Genomic DNA, 14816 nt, shown 5'->3' with positions numbered 1-14816 from the left:
TTACAGATAACCAGAGTGAAGTTGCTGATAAAACAGAAGATTATCTTTGGCTAAAATTAAGTGTGGTGTTGGGGTTATGTTGGTATTTGTTCTTTTCTTTAAGAACAGGTCTAAATGGTATTGCATTTCTGCAGTGCTCTGCTAACCTCCCTGCTTCTAGGTGGGGTGTTGTGCATCAGTGTATTGCATATGACTTGACCTTGGGGATAGTGAAAAGCTAGGAACCTGAATCACAGAGCTGCTCTGTTACCATCTGTGCTCTCAGGTGTTAATTTGGGGACATTTGTCTCTGGAAGTGTCATGTTCTACATTTGACACTCATCTTTGTCAGCTGTTTTTACAAGTAGTGTTAGCTTACTGCAGTGAGGATCTTTTTGAATTTTCCTTTCTGGATGGATTATGGCTGAAATGTTGGTGTCCATTGGAAGAAAACACTGTCTCATAGGTTCAGCTACAGCAGTCATTTTTCTCCTTCTTAGTAGCTGGTGCAATGCTGTGGTTTTGACTTTCAGCCTGGGAACAACCCTGATAACACCGATGTTTTTAGTTGTTGCTAAGTAATGTTTAATCTGACTTTCTGTCCTGGGTTCAGCAGTAGCAGTCATTTTTCTCCTTCTTAGTGCTATGTCGCAAAGGGCTGGGAGACACGAGCATAACTTGCTTTAGAAGTCTCATTTATTGCTAAGCAGATGGATACTTACATACCTTGCTTGCATGTTTATAGTTCGGTTACAGAGATATTATTGGCTTATAGCTTTTGCATGTTACAAGATCATTGGTTTATAGCTTTTACATGTTACAAGATTATTGGTTAAAGATACAGTAAAGGAATTCAGCAAAACAGGATACAAAATAGGATCAGGGATAAAGAGTCTGGTCAGTAAGATAAACATTAAGCAACTTGAAGGTCACAAACTTAATTATCGTTCTGCTTCTGCCGCGGTTTATCTCCAGGGCACGCTCATCTTGCTCCCTTGTACTTTTCCATCTGAGATTTGCACCAGCTGCAGCGTATCACCATCTGCATGGCCTCTGCCACGCAGCCAGTCCTTTGCAAAGCTCTCCACAGTGCTATGTTTTGCTTTTTTGGCCTGAGAAGAGAGCTGATAACGCTGATGTTTTTAGTTGCTGCTCAAATGTTTGGTCTGGCCAAGGACTTTCTGAGCCTCATGCTCTGCCAGGGAGGAGGGGAGGCTGGGAGGAAGCAGAGACAGGACACCTGACCCAAACTGACCAAAGAGGTATTCCATACCACAGCACGTCATGCCCAGGAGGTAACGGGGAGTTACCCGGAAGGGCTGGGACGGCAGGGTTGGACGAGGTATTGGTCGGTGCTCGGCTGGGGGGAGTGGGGCGAGTTATCAGTCAGCTGGTGCTGAGGTGTTGTGTTCTTTCCTCTTGTTATTTCCTTTAGCATTATTATTATTGGTGGTAGCAGTAGTGATTTGTGTTCTACCTTAGTTACTAAACTGTTCTTATCTCAACCCGTGGGAGTTGCATTCTTTTCGATTCTCCTCTCCTTCCCTCCAGGAGCAGGGGGAGGGCAAGAAGGGGGGGAGTGAGTGGACGAGGTTTGTGGTTGGGTTTAAACCACGACAGTTCTTTTTGGCGCCCAACATGGGGCTCGAAGGGTTGAGATAACGACAGAGATGATTGGATTAATAGTCATCACAATGCTGATTTATTGGCTCTCAAAGTTGTTTCTCTTGCTCTCAGAGTTTCAGAATGTAGTACATTACTTAGAGCCGGTATTTGCTGTGATAGAGTTTATCAAGTGTGGGGCTTGAGCTAAGGTTCTTGTTTCACTGTACTTTATGGCAATGACTTGTAATACGGTTGGGCTCCAGCAGCAGGGAGAGATGGATGTGGCCGTGGACTTGTACCTGGCCGTCCCGCTGCTCTTCACCGTCCTGGCCCTTGTCCTCGCCTCCGTCTTCGTGAGGCTGCGGGGAGCTGAGGGGGAGCGGCCCCGGGAGCCGGCGGCAGCCGAAGCGGCCCGGGAGAGCGGCCCCGGGGCCCAGGCGGGGGCGGGAGCAGGGCCCGAGCCCGGGAGGAAGGCGGCTGCTGAGCAGCGGGAGGGGGCGGCCGAGGAGCCGAGCCCCGCGGAGGAGCCGAGCCCTGCGGCAGAGCCCAGCCCCGCGACGGCCGAGAGCGTTCCCCGGCAGCCGCCCGCCGAGCCCCAGGAGGATGCAGGAGCCCAGGCAGCATTTCCCAGCAAGGCAGAGGAGGAAGAGCTGCGCCCAGGGAAAGAGAAGCCGGTGGTGGGAGAGCCGGCAAGCACAGGAGCTACACCAGCCCCAGGGACAAGTACAGCAGCATCATTTGAGAGTTCTGAAGGGTTTGAATGGCCTTTGGGTACCCTTGGGACCTCTCTGCTGATTGTGATGGGGATCAGCATGTTGGCACACACACAGAGTGTGTTCTACCCATGACCATTTTGTCTGATCTCAGAAGTTAAGCAGAGTCAGGTTTGCTTCTTGTCTGGGGTTAGACAACAATATGGGAGGACCAGGAGATCTTCCCCAAGGCTGGACAGCCATGAGTGGCAGTGTGTGGGGGACAGTATGAGTGAGTATCTGGTCCACTGGACCCCTCCAGTGCTTTGGAAGCATCAGAGATGGAAGGCAGTTCTATGGAGTCCCCAGCAACAAGCTGCAGAAACTGCTGAAGGGGACAGTGAATTATTTTGAGCCTGGTGGGCCCATGGCGCTTCAGGCTATCAGGGCAGAGATGCAACATAGAGATGGACTCATGATCGAGGGGTGGACTTAGCAATGGGCAGTATTGCCCAGGTTATTCATGAGTGTGAACACCGCACACAGCCTCTCCTGCTCTGAGAGACTGTTACAAGAGATGGAGCCTGACATCATGGACCAGATGGACTCAGCAGCTTTATAGGGACTGGTCCATGCACTAAGAGTGTACTGAGATAAGAGTGATGGTATATTGAAAATGTGGGATCTGAGCATGACATGAATGGTATGGAATAAGGGGTGGATAATGTCCTGGGTTCAGCAGTAGCAGTCATTTTTCTCCTTCTTAGTAGCTAGTGCAGTGCTATGTTTTGCTTTTTTGGCCTGGGAAGAGAGCTGATAACGCTGATGTTTTCAGTTGCTGCTCAAATGTTTGGTCTGGCCAAGGACTTTCTGAGCCTCATGCTCTGCCAGGGAGGAGGGGAGGCTGGGAGGAAGCAGAGACAGGACACCTGACCCAAACTGACCAAAGAGGTATTCCATACCACAGCACGTCATGCCCAGGAGGTAACGGGGAGTTACCCGGAAGGGCTGGGAGGGCAGGGTTGGACGAGGTATCGGTCGGTGCTTGGCTGGAGGGAGTGGGGCGAGTTATCAGTCAGCTGGTGCTGAGGTGTTGTATTCTTTCCTCTTGTTATTTCCTTTAGCATTATTATTATTGGTGGTAGCAGTAGTGATTTGTGTTATACCTTAGTTACTAAACTGTTCTTATCTCAACCCATGGGAGTTGCATTCTTTTCAGTTCTCCTCTCCTTCCCTCCAGGAGCAGGGGGAGGGCAAGAAGGGGGGGAGTGAGTGAACGAGGTTTGTGGTTGGATTTAAACCATGACACTTTCTCAGTCTCATGCTTTGCCAGGTAGAAGGGGAAACCAGGAAGAAGCAGACAGGACACCTGACCCAAACTAGCCTAAGGGGTGTTCTATGCCACAGCACGTTATGCCCAGTATAGAAATTGGGGGGAGTTACCTGGAAGGCCAGATCGCTGGTCAGGTCGGGCTGGATATCGGTCAGTGGGTGGCGAGCAATTGTATTGCACATTACTTGGGTCTATTGTTTTATTTCATTTCCCCTTTTAGTTTTATATTCTCTCCCATTGTTATTTCCCTTACCATTATTATTATTGGTATGTTCCAGATTCATAGGTTTCCCATGTACAAAGACTAGACACCAAACACAATGTAAACAATCAAATGCTCTAGTCTATTTATTGAGGTATTCATGCGAAGCAATGAATGGCAAATTAGGATTGAGCTGTTGACTGAGAGTCAGGGAAAGACCTGACAATGTGCTTTGCTTGAGAAGACAGGTTAAAGTGTTTCTTTAAAACAGAGGTGTTCTGCTGAAAAAAGTATGTGAAGCAGCTGCAGAAGTAAACTGCACATTGTTAAGAGTCAAGGAGTGTGCTATGTCATTACCCACAGTTAAAGGGCCAGGCAGGTTGGAATGTGACCTAATATGACCTGTAAAACCATAATTATTGCAGTAGCCAATACAGGGGCTCTACGAGCCTCTGCTCCAACATCCCGACATACCCCAACCAACTCGACAATGTCTGTAAATTTTCCTCTGACAGGGCCTAACACAACCCCACAATCCCCACCTGCACCCTCATATGCTAGCCGAAATACAAGTGCATGAGCAGCCCCGTGACCATTTATCTGCCTTTGTATAGCATTGTCCAATCCGTCTATAAAAGACAGATAGGGTTCCTGAGACATTCCCCCCCCCCCCCCCCCACGAACACCCGTGAAAGAAGTAGTCTTCCCCCCCCCGCCCTTATCCAGGCACTTGCCTCCAGGCCTGAGCAGCCACACAGGTGGACCACTGGAATACCAGAGGGTTTAGATCTGAGCTATGAAGCCAAACAGAAACCACATCAATCACAGTGACTGTCTTCAGTCACTATAAATTCCATTCTATAAACAATCACTCCTCAGGCTGTTTCCCAGCCTGACCTTGCACCCATGCACACAAACACTCCCTGGCCTGCTCAAGACCCAGGTGCACTATCAGCAATTCTTCTTCTTCTTTAATCATCCACATAGCAGGAGCAGGACAGCTTGTGTTTTTTTATATCTCCTCCTTTCCACCTCTCCCCTTATTATGAGCCGCTTTGTCCAAGCCCAGTCCTGGTAAATCCCCTAATTGGCTTAGCTTTTCAATCATTTGTTCAATGGGGTTTCCTTGTTCTGATAGTAGTATAGGTATAAGATACGCCTTCCATGCTGGTGGACATCCCTCTAAAAGTGTGTTGTGTATTTCAGGAATTAAGGGCTGTTGCATATAAAGCTTGGGAGATCCCACTAAGACAGCTAGTTTCATGCCCTCTTCTTTAAGCAATTGGCAGGCTTGCCTCAGATTGGTCCACTCTTTAGCCGTAGGCAGCCAGGCACCATCATTAGTATATTGATCTGACATTCCCTCTCCAGCTACTGCAATCATGGTGACACATTGGTCCCCTATGTGATATAACGCTGATTGTACATACAGATCAGAGGTGAGTCCCATGAGTTTTTTCACATCTACTCCATCTAGTAATACAGTATCAGCTCCTTCCTCCATGAGGCGAACCAGCCAGTTCTGGGGTTTCTCTCCTGGTCTCTGCTTGTATTTATCCAATAAGTTACTAATCTCCTCGGGACTATAGTCTGTCAATTTGTCTGTTCTTACTTGTCCGTTTTCCCTGGTAATCATCTTACATTTAAACACAGGACCTGCACGAGCTCCTTCCTTTTTCATGTCTTCCTCATCTTCAGTATTTGATTCTGACTCACTGGAACCCCAAGTATCTCCATTCCATGTCTCTGGGTCCCAGTTGGGATCAGACACAAGGGCATGGACCTGTGGCCTCACTGCCTTCTTATCTTTTTTATTGCTCCATTTTTTAGTGATGCAAACAGTGTATTTTTCTGCTAGGGTGTCACATTTTTTCCCAAGTCTCTCACCCTGCTCTGCAGCAGGTAAAAATGCCTGCCTCTGCAACAGCACTTCTGGTTTAACTATTTCTAGCTCAGAATGTAAATCTGCTACTTGTTGCTCCAACTCTATGTTCTTACCTACCATGCCTTTGTAGGCAAGCAGCAAGCAGCCTGTCATGTGTCCGGCATGACTCAGCCGCTCTTTTGAGCAGGTATGGGGGGTTTTTACAAACTCACCCCAATACTTTAACACTCCCATGGGGTCCTTAGCTCCTCACAGTTCAGATCCTACATTAGTGCAAGTCTCTATTTTATCCCACAGTGTGCTCCACAGTTCCTGCACCCACCCCAGCCTCTCCACAGGAGGAGCCACAGCCTGAGGCTCTTTCCTATGAAACATAGTGATAGTATATTACACAAAAACCTTAAAGCAATCCTGACAGCACACACACGCACACACAAACCAAGCCCTGTTTTCACACACACAAAGAACAGAACCTCTTGGTGCAGCTACGCACCCGGCTGACCAATCCCTGTTCTCAGTCTACAGTGTTTGTATTACGAGAATCCCACCCTCATCACCAATTTTGTTCCAGGCTCGCAGGATTCCCATGTACAAAGACTGGACACCAAACACAATGTAAACAATCAAATGCTCTAGTCTATTTATTGAGGTATTCATGCGAAGCAAATATATATATATTAATGTGAAGCAGGTTACATACATACCAACCCCTGGTTGAATGGGATACCACTGAGCAGGAGAAGGAGATGGGACATGTTGCCTGGTCGGAGTGGTGGTAGGAAGGGCATCCCCCAAATCAAGATGTGTATCTGGCCTTCTTACCCATCCATCCCTGCACAGGTCCTTATATCCCCCCTCGGGTTGGAGTGGAAAATTACCAGTTGCAACATCAGCGCACACATGGCCAGCATGTGATCAGATGTTTACTGGCATAAGACTCCCTTTTCCTAACAGCGGTGTTAACTCCCCTATTTTCAAGGTTATGTTCCCATAATCCATGCCAAACAGTACTTTTCTATTTCTGTGTGTTTCACCACGGACCATTACCTATTGTCACTGACACATGGTATCAGTAGTGGTTTTGTGTTATACCTTAGTTAACGGACTGTTCTTATCTCAACCTGTGGGAGTTACATTGTTTCAATTCTCCTCCCCATCCCTCCGGGAGCAAGGGGGAGGAAGAACGGGGGGAGTGAGCGAGCGGCTACGTGGTTCTGAGTTCCCAGCTGGGCTTAAACCATGACAGCTCTTTGTGGCACCCAACATGGGGCACGAAGGGTTGAGATAGTGACAGATCTGACCAGAGCATGTCTAATTGTATTTGCGATAAGCATTCATTGTTTTGGATTAATAGTCACTCGTCACGATGCTGATTTATTGACTCTCAAAGTTGTTGCACTTGATCTCAGAGTTTCAGCATGTTGTACCTTACTTACAGCCAGAATTTGCTGTTTTAGTGTTTATCGGCTGGGGGGCCTGGGCTAAGGTTCTTGTTTCGCTGTACTTTATGGTAATGACTTGTAATACAATAGACTCATTGCTCATTAAACTGGTCTGGCTTGCGTTCCCAGTGTGGTCATTACCTATATACTCTGGGAGGTATATAATGGAAGTGTTTAGCAAATACACATCTTTTTTTCCCGCCTCGGGGTGTAAGCCTTTGAAGGAGACATTCCCTTATGCTCACAGTCCCCCCACCAGACTGTTTACAGCATCATTTGAGAGTTCTGAAGGTTTTGGATGGTCTTTGAACATCCTTGAGACTTGCCTGCTGATTGTGATGGGAATCATCTTTTGGCACGCATACAGATTGTGTTTTACCCATGACCATTTCATCTGATCTCGAAAGTTAGGCAGGGTTGGGTTTGGGTCTTGTCTAGGGTTAGATGACAATTGTCATGGTTTAAACAAAGTCAGTCATAAACCACACAGCCCGTCCACTCACTCCCCCCCTTCTTGCCATCCCCCTGCTCCTAGAGGGACAGAGAGGAGAATCAAAAAGAATGCAACTCCCACGAGTTGAGATAAGAACAGTTTAGTAACTAAGGTATAACACAAATCACTGCTGCTACCACCAATAATAGTAATGATAAAGGAAATAACAAGAGGAAAGAATACAACACCTCAACACCAGCTGACCAATAACTCGCCTCACACCCCCCAGCTGAGCACCAACCAATACCTCCTCCAACCCTGCAGTCCACTAGCCCTTCTGGGGTAACTCCCAGTTACATCCTGGGCATGACGTGCTGTGGTATGGAATACCTCTTTGGTTAGCTTGGGTCAGGTGTCCTGTCTCTGCTTACTCCCGGCCTCCCCTCCTCCCTGGCAGAGCATGAGGCTCAGAAAGTCCTTGGCCAGACCAAACATTTGAGCAGCAACTAAAAACATCTGCGTTATCAGCACTGTTCCCAGGCCAAAAGATCAAAACACAGCACTGCACTAGCTACTAAGAAGGAGAAAAATGGCTGCTACTGCTGAACCCAGGACAACAATATAGGAAGACCAAGAGATTTTCTCCAAGGCTGGACAGTCATGAGTGGCAGGGTGTGAGAGATAGTGTGGGCATGTATCTAGGCAGGTGGGCACCTCCAGTGCTTTGGAATTTCACCACCGAACAAGTGCAAAATCCAAAAAAATTAGTAAAACACTTAAATGAGGTGTGTTGTCATCCTGGTCATACCAGAGAGGGACAAATCATGGCAATGTGCTGGGGCTTGGCCTATGCTTACAGAGCCCTGTTCAACACTATCCAGCACCTTCAAAAGGAAAAAAAATGTCCCTGGATCTGATGGCAAAGAAACAGACAACACAGCTACTCCAGCTCCAAGCACAGCAACTACACCAACCCTAGGGACAAGTACAGCAACTACTCAAACCCTGACAGCAACAGACAGCGCAGCTGCTGGTGCTACTCAAATGCCAAGCACAGTGGCTGCACCAACCCTGACAACAGATACTGCAGCCACTCCAACCACAGTGATAATCACTGCAGCTGAACCAGAGGAGCAATTCCTGCCAATATCAGTTGCCCCTGCATGCAATGGGAAAAGCAAAACAGAGGCAAGAAAGATGAAGAAGAAGGATGAAGAAACAATGCACTTACTATATGGGACAGCATCTGATCAGGAGTTATTATTTCATGAATCAGAGGAAGAAGAAGAAGAAGAAGAAGGGGTGACTTCTCGACACTGGACCTCAACCAAGCTAGGGAATGTGCGAAAAGATTTCACATGTCATCCAGGTGAGCACATCGTCACCTGGTTGCTCTGATGCGTAGATCCACATGAAGTCAAATGTACATGACCCATGTGGCGGAAACTCATACAGAATGGACCATCATAATATGCCCACTCATTGGCATCGGTGACCTGGCATGAGATAGCACCACCATCAGTGGATGAACTCATGCGTCAGCTCCAGGAGTTCAAACACAATCTTACCCCTTCCATAATTTCAGTGTTGAAAAAACTGTCCCAGGAGTTCAAACAATTGAGAGACAATCTATCTGATCTATCCAGCTCCTCACATGTACCAGCCCATGTCTCAGCTGTTAAAAAAAGGCACCCTACTGCTCGAGAGAGAAGATATAGAAGGTATATGCCACGGGCCACCCTATGGTTTTACCTGCGGGATCACGGAGAAGACATGAGAAAGTGGGATGGAAAACCTGCCTCAGTTCTGGAGGAAGGGGTGCATAAATTGAAGAGGAAAAGAAAGGTCAAGACTGATCATCCCATGAAAGCTGTGGCTTCAGTGTCTGGTGAGCAGTTTCCCAGATGGAGTGGAAGAGCTGATTTTACTCCAGCTCCTCTGATAAAGAAGACTAATCCCAGTCTACAAGATGTAAGTGAACAATCTTGTGATGACTATTAGAAGGGCCCTGCCTCCAGCCAAGTGGAGGTGAGGGATAATCGGGTTTACTGGACTGTGTGGATCAGATGTCCTGGCACATCAGTCCCACAGAAGTATAAGGCTCTAGTAGATATCGGTGTACAGTGCACCCTGATGCCGTCAAGCTGTCAAGGGGTGGAACCCATCTGTATTTCTGGAGTGACAGGAGGATCCCAAGAGTTGACTGTACTGGAGGCTGAAATCATCCTGACTGGAAGGAAGTGGCAAAAGCACCCCATTGTAACTGGTCCAGAGGTTCCATGCATCCTCTACTTCAGGAGAAGGTACTTCAAAGACCTAAAATGCACAAGCCTCTGGGAAAATCGATCAGTACAATGGGCTGTTAAAAACTAAACTGAGAGCAATGGGTGGTGGGACTTTCAAACATTGGGATACACATTTACCAAAAGCCGCCTGGTTGGTCAGCACTAGGGGATCTGCCAACAGGGCTGGCCTGGCCCAGTCAGAACTTTTACATACTGTACAAGTGGATAAAGTTTCTGTGGTGCACATAAAGAATTTGCTGGGGAAGACAGTCTGGGTTATTCTTGCTTCAGGTAAAGGCAAACCACACTCATAGGATGGCTTTTGCTCAGGGACCTGGATATACTTGGTGGGTAATGCGGGAAGATGGGGAAGTCTGATGTGTACCTCAAGGGGATTTGATTTTAGGGAAAAACAGCCAATGAACTTAATTGTATGCTGTTGCTTGCTATGTAGCACTTTTATAACCCACCAGCTAGATGTCTTCAGGTCACCAGCGACTGGCCCTGACTTCCCTCCAATCATCATCCCAACACAGAATGAACTTTGACGAAACCAGACAAGCTCAGCAGTGACCAGATGAGTTCTGCAGTGTCATCAGCAGGTAACAATCCAAGTCTGCACAATGTCTTTCCTTCTCTGAAAGACTGTTACAACAGATGGAGCCCGACATCCTGGACTGGATGAACTCAGCAGCTTTATAGGGATTGATCCATGCACTAAGGAATGATATCTCTCTCTTTGTGTGAGTGTGTGTGTATATATATGAGACAAAAGCAATGGTATATTGAAAAATGTGGGATCTGAGCATGATGTGAATGGTATGGAATAAGGGGTGGATACTGTCCTTGGTTCAGCTATAGCATTCATTTTTCTCCTTCTACTAAGAAGTAGCTGGTGCAGTGCTGTGGTTTTGACTTTCAGCCTGGGAACAATGCTGATAACACTGATATTTTTAGTCGTTGCTAAGTAATGTTTACTCCGATCAAGGACTTTCTGAGTCTCATGCTCTGCCAGGGAGGAGGGGAAGCTGGGAGGAAGCAGAGACAGGACACCTGACCCAAACTAGCCAAAGAGGTATTCCATAGCATGTCATGCCCGGTTTTGAAACTGTGGGGAGTTACCCAGAAGGGCTAGATCACTGCTTGGATCGGGCTGGGTATCAGTTGGCGGGTGGTGAGAGGTTGTATTCTCTTCCCTTGTTATTTCCCTTATCATTGTTATTATTATTGGTGGTAGCAGTAGTAGTTTTGTGTTATACCTTAGTTACCGGACTGTTCTTATTTCAGTCCGTGGGAGTTACTTTCGATTCTCCTCCCCATCCCTCCAGAAGCAGGGGGAGGAAGAAGGAGGGGAGTGAGCAAGCGGCTGCATGGTTCTGAATTATTGGATAGGCTTAAACCATGCCACACTGTCAGTGTCTACTGCAGTAAAGAAATATTTTATGAGCCATTAGAGTACCTTGTAGACACTGCAGGTCTATATAATTGATCAAACGAGCAGTGTTTATCAGCACAATCTCCTAAAAGTTAATTGTTTTAGTTGCATTAGATCTCTGGATCATGGCTCTGGCTAATTTCAGGTGAAGATTTGAGAAACAGTACCTGGCATTAGATTCTCTGATGGTGGTGTTTCTGACATAGCAGTAAGCCATGAAGCTGGTGACCCTCCTGACGTCAGGTGTCTGAATTTTGTGCAGCTTTTGATGCTTTACACCTGTAAGTTTGATTCAGTGAATCCAAGGGAAGCTCTGCAGTATTTTTACTTTCTCAGGTAGGAGCTAATATATGTCTCTAAGATATTCTCCTAGTTATTGAGAATAATTAAAGAGTATATGAGAAGTCCTCCAAAACAGGAGTACCTTCCTCCTTCCCTTTCTTTTATAGGAATGAAAAGGACAACCAAAGAGAGAACATGTTCTTGCATTGCATTAGTGAAATAGTAATTGAAAGCAGAGAGGCATGTTTGGACATGTTTTGCCTTCCTCACTTAAACTGGCATTCATTTCTTCATTGAAATCTTTATCAGGCAGGGCTGTCTGAAACAGATTTTACTCTTTCTGCCTGAGGCAGATGTATATGATGGGAGATCTCACAATGACCATGTGTTTAAGATATTTAATAACTTTCTTTTTCCTGTTGTTAATATGCAAATAGTCTTGACATCAGTCACTGTTTTTCATTCATCCATGACTGTATCTTTGTACTTAGTAAATATATTGTGAAATATGTGCAATTCATCCCTCTGTTTTTGTTTCCTTTTTCTTTACATCTGTGTGGATATAGTTTGATATGATTCTTGGAAAGCTGGAAAATGATGCAAGTAGTAAGGTGAGTCGACAATTTAAATTTTATATAGAAAGTACAAACTGTGATTTCCAAGGTAGTCATGAGGCTATCTTGCTTTTATTTTTCACTAGCCAAATTATTACTGTGTTTGAGTACATACAAGTTCTCCAAGTATGAGATCCTTTTACAGGATAATGTATGACCTGCCCAACAGAAGGCAGATCAGGAACTGCAGGGCAGAGTGTCCCTGCAGACAGCCAGTGTAACTAAAAAAACAAATGGCATCAGGTAACTTCAGCGAGGTCAGAATTTAATTTGTACAGTAGGAAATGGAATTTAGTACACAGTAGTAAAAAGTAATTAGTAAAAATGGCTTGCTTGTGGGTGGGAGATTGTTCTGTTAACTGAGGTGAGCATGTGAAAACTATCTATGTGACATTATCCTTATTCACCTCAGAGGAGAAATGTATTGCAGCCCATTACGAATTCTTGTAGGGAAGGGAGCAAGGGCTAACAGACTCCAGACATAGCCACAACTGATCTGTCCTCTCCATATAGATGAGGGTGAGTATTGGGTCAATGAGCAGCCATTTTTAGTTGTGATGGGCTTTATTTCTGCTGTAAAAGCAGTAATCTAAAAGTAAAATATAAGCTTACATGATCAGAAGATAAAGGAAACCTTAAGGTTTCACCTGAAAAGAGGAGAGGGCATGTGAATTTTAGATAATCAGTTAAGGCTTCCTGTTTGCTGTGGCAACTTTGGGAGCTTTCTGTGTAAAGCAGACTCCAGAATTGTTTAAATCTTAATTTTAAGATTAGGGCTCATGCTGCAAACATTCTGACTGTCAAAAAAAAAAAAAAAAAAGGGGGGGACACACAAGGACAGAAACACACACAAAAGTTATTAAGTTATTTCTGGCACAATTTTCTTTTATATGTTTTTGTTGTGTCAGTTTAAAAGCAGTGAGATTGCACACGAGAGCAAGGTAACTCAGTCATCTTTATAAATATTTTTTCATTTTACAGTTCTTTGTAAGATAGTTTTTAGATTATACAATTAGTGGTGAATCCTTTTTTCTTGATTTTACTCAATTACCTTTAAATGTAAATGTATTTTTGTGTTTCTGTGGTATGAAACCAGCAATCTTAGTTATAAAATAAATTCTTCTAGATGATATAGATTTCACTTACAACCTGTCTTGCCAATATACACAAGCAGCATCCCTGGAGACCCTGGCACATTATATGCTGAAGACTTTTGTGCTTTCTTCTCCTCTGTAATGTGTCATCAGCAATTAAAGTAATTTAGAATTTGACCCGTTATCTGGGTCATCTTGAATGAATGAGAATCTGCAGTTGTCTCAGTGCTGACTCTGGGAGAAAGTCTCACAAGAGCCCTTTCTATTTTTGACATGTCCCTTTTGTGTGTTCCCATGGAAATATACAGGCCATTCTAATAATAATCCAACATTTAAAATATTCATTGCCTTGACAGAATATTAAGGAGGTTTTAGACATTCTGATTTCTCTCCTTTTGTTTTTGTCTCACCTCTTTAGCCTGGAGTGAAAGACAAGTTTACAAGTGACACAAAACCCATTATCAACAAAGTAGCTTCTGTAGCAGAAAATAAAGGATTGTTTGAAGAAGCTGCAAAACTCTATGACCTTGCAAACGTAAATATCTTCTGTGTGCTGCTTTAAATATGTACCTGGTTCACCATTTTTTCCCCAAATATTTTCCCTGTGATTAGGAGGTTAAATTTAATTTCAGAGATTGAATTGCCTTTACTCCATCCCTGGCAGTGTTCAAGGCCAGTTTGGACAGGGCCTTGAGCAACCTGGTCTAGTGGAAGGTGTCCCTGCTCATGGCAGGGTGGTGGAACTAGATGATCTTAAGGTCCTTTCCAACCCTAACCATTCTATGATTCAAGCGGATTTTTTCTGCTGCTGTTAAAGCAGAGCCATTGGCTGCATGGAACAGGGTTTTGGTGAGCAATCCCAGACGGTTTGCACTCCAACCCATTCTGATTTAAGACATCTTGGTTCTTGGAAGTTGTTGCCTTTTGAAGAGATAGATTGCCCCATGCATGATTTTATTCTAGCTAGTGAAGTTATTTACCTGCAGTGTGCTTCTCCAATTTCATAGATGTTGAATTGAAGTCTAAAATAGCTGGGCTTTATAGTGAGTACTCTTCTTTCCTTTTGAAATATATTTGAAATAAAAATGGATACAACCATAGCTACTGTTTTAGAGGAAAATTAGGGAAAAATACTTTTCCACATGGGCCAGCAGCATTATGTTGCTCATAGCTAGTATGACCTTGACCCTGAGCTTGCATTAGGCACCGCTGCATGAGATCTTTCTGCTTTTTCAGTGAGATTAAAACACCAAGTCCCACTGTGTTCCTTTTATCTGTGTGTAACTTTGATAACAACAGAATCCTGACAAAGTTTTAGAACTGATGAACAAGGTCATCACTCCCGTCATTCCCCAGATCAGCACTCTCCAGTTGAACAAGGAGCGGTTGAAGGACATGGCCCATTCCATTGCTGAGAGGTAAGACAAGGTGGGGGTATTAGTTCCTGACTTTTTGCTGCCAGGACTGTGGCATCTCCAGCCATGTATTTGGGAAGACAGAGAAGAGGTCAGAATTTACCCTGTCCTGCTCATTAC

The 14816-nt window shown here is 45.1% G+C and overlaps 1 protein-coding gene across 23 annotated transcripts in view; it reads left to right on the top strand.

The window, feature by feature from the left end:
• The window catches only part of LOC136004249 (nuclear pore complex protein Nup93-like), a 94088-nt gene that overhangs the window by 70736 nt on the left and 8536 nt on the right, over positions 1 to 14816 (top strand). For 12 of the 23 annotated variants that reach the window (XR_010608323.1, XR_010608319.1, XR_010608317.1 and 9 more), the window contains 3 exons: positions 12140 to 12184; positions 13700 to 13816; positions 14581 to 14699. Coding sequence is in view for 5 of the 23 variants with exons in the window: in XM_065660578.1 (XP_065516650.1) it covers positions 12140 to 12184; positions 13700 to 13816; positions 14581 to 14699 (281 nt within the window). In the remaining 18 variants the exon portion in view is untranslated. Of the gene's footprint in view, positions 1 to 1277; positions 1322 to 1559; positions 3228 to 8081; positions 10459 to 11436; positions 11628 to 12139; positions 12185 to 13699; positions 13817 to 14580; positions 14700 to 14816 lie in introns of those variants that run through there. The other 11 variants (XR_010608327.1, XR_010608320.1, XR_010608316.1 and 8 more) reach the window with 11 other exon arrangements.

The sequence above is a fragment of the Lathamus discolor genome, chromosome W (assembly GCF_037157495.1).
Source record: "Lathamus discolor isolate bLatDis1 chromosome W, bLatDis1.hap1, whole genome shotgun sequence".
In the NCBI taxonomy this organism is placed as follows: Eukaryota; Metazoa; Chordata; class Aves; order Psittaciformes; family Psittacidae; genus Lathamus; species Lathamus discolor.
Note: the sequence above shows the minus strand (reverse complement) of the source record. Positions and strands in the feature narration are given on the sequence as shown.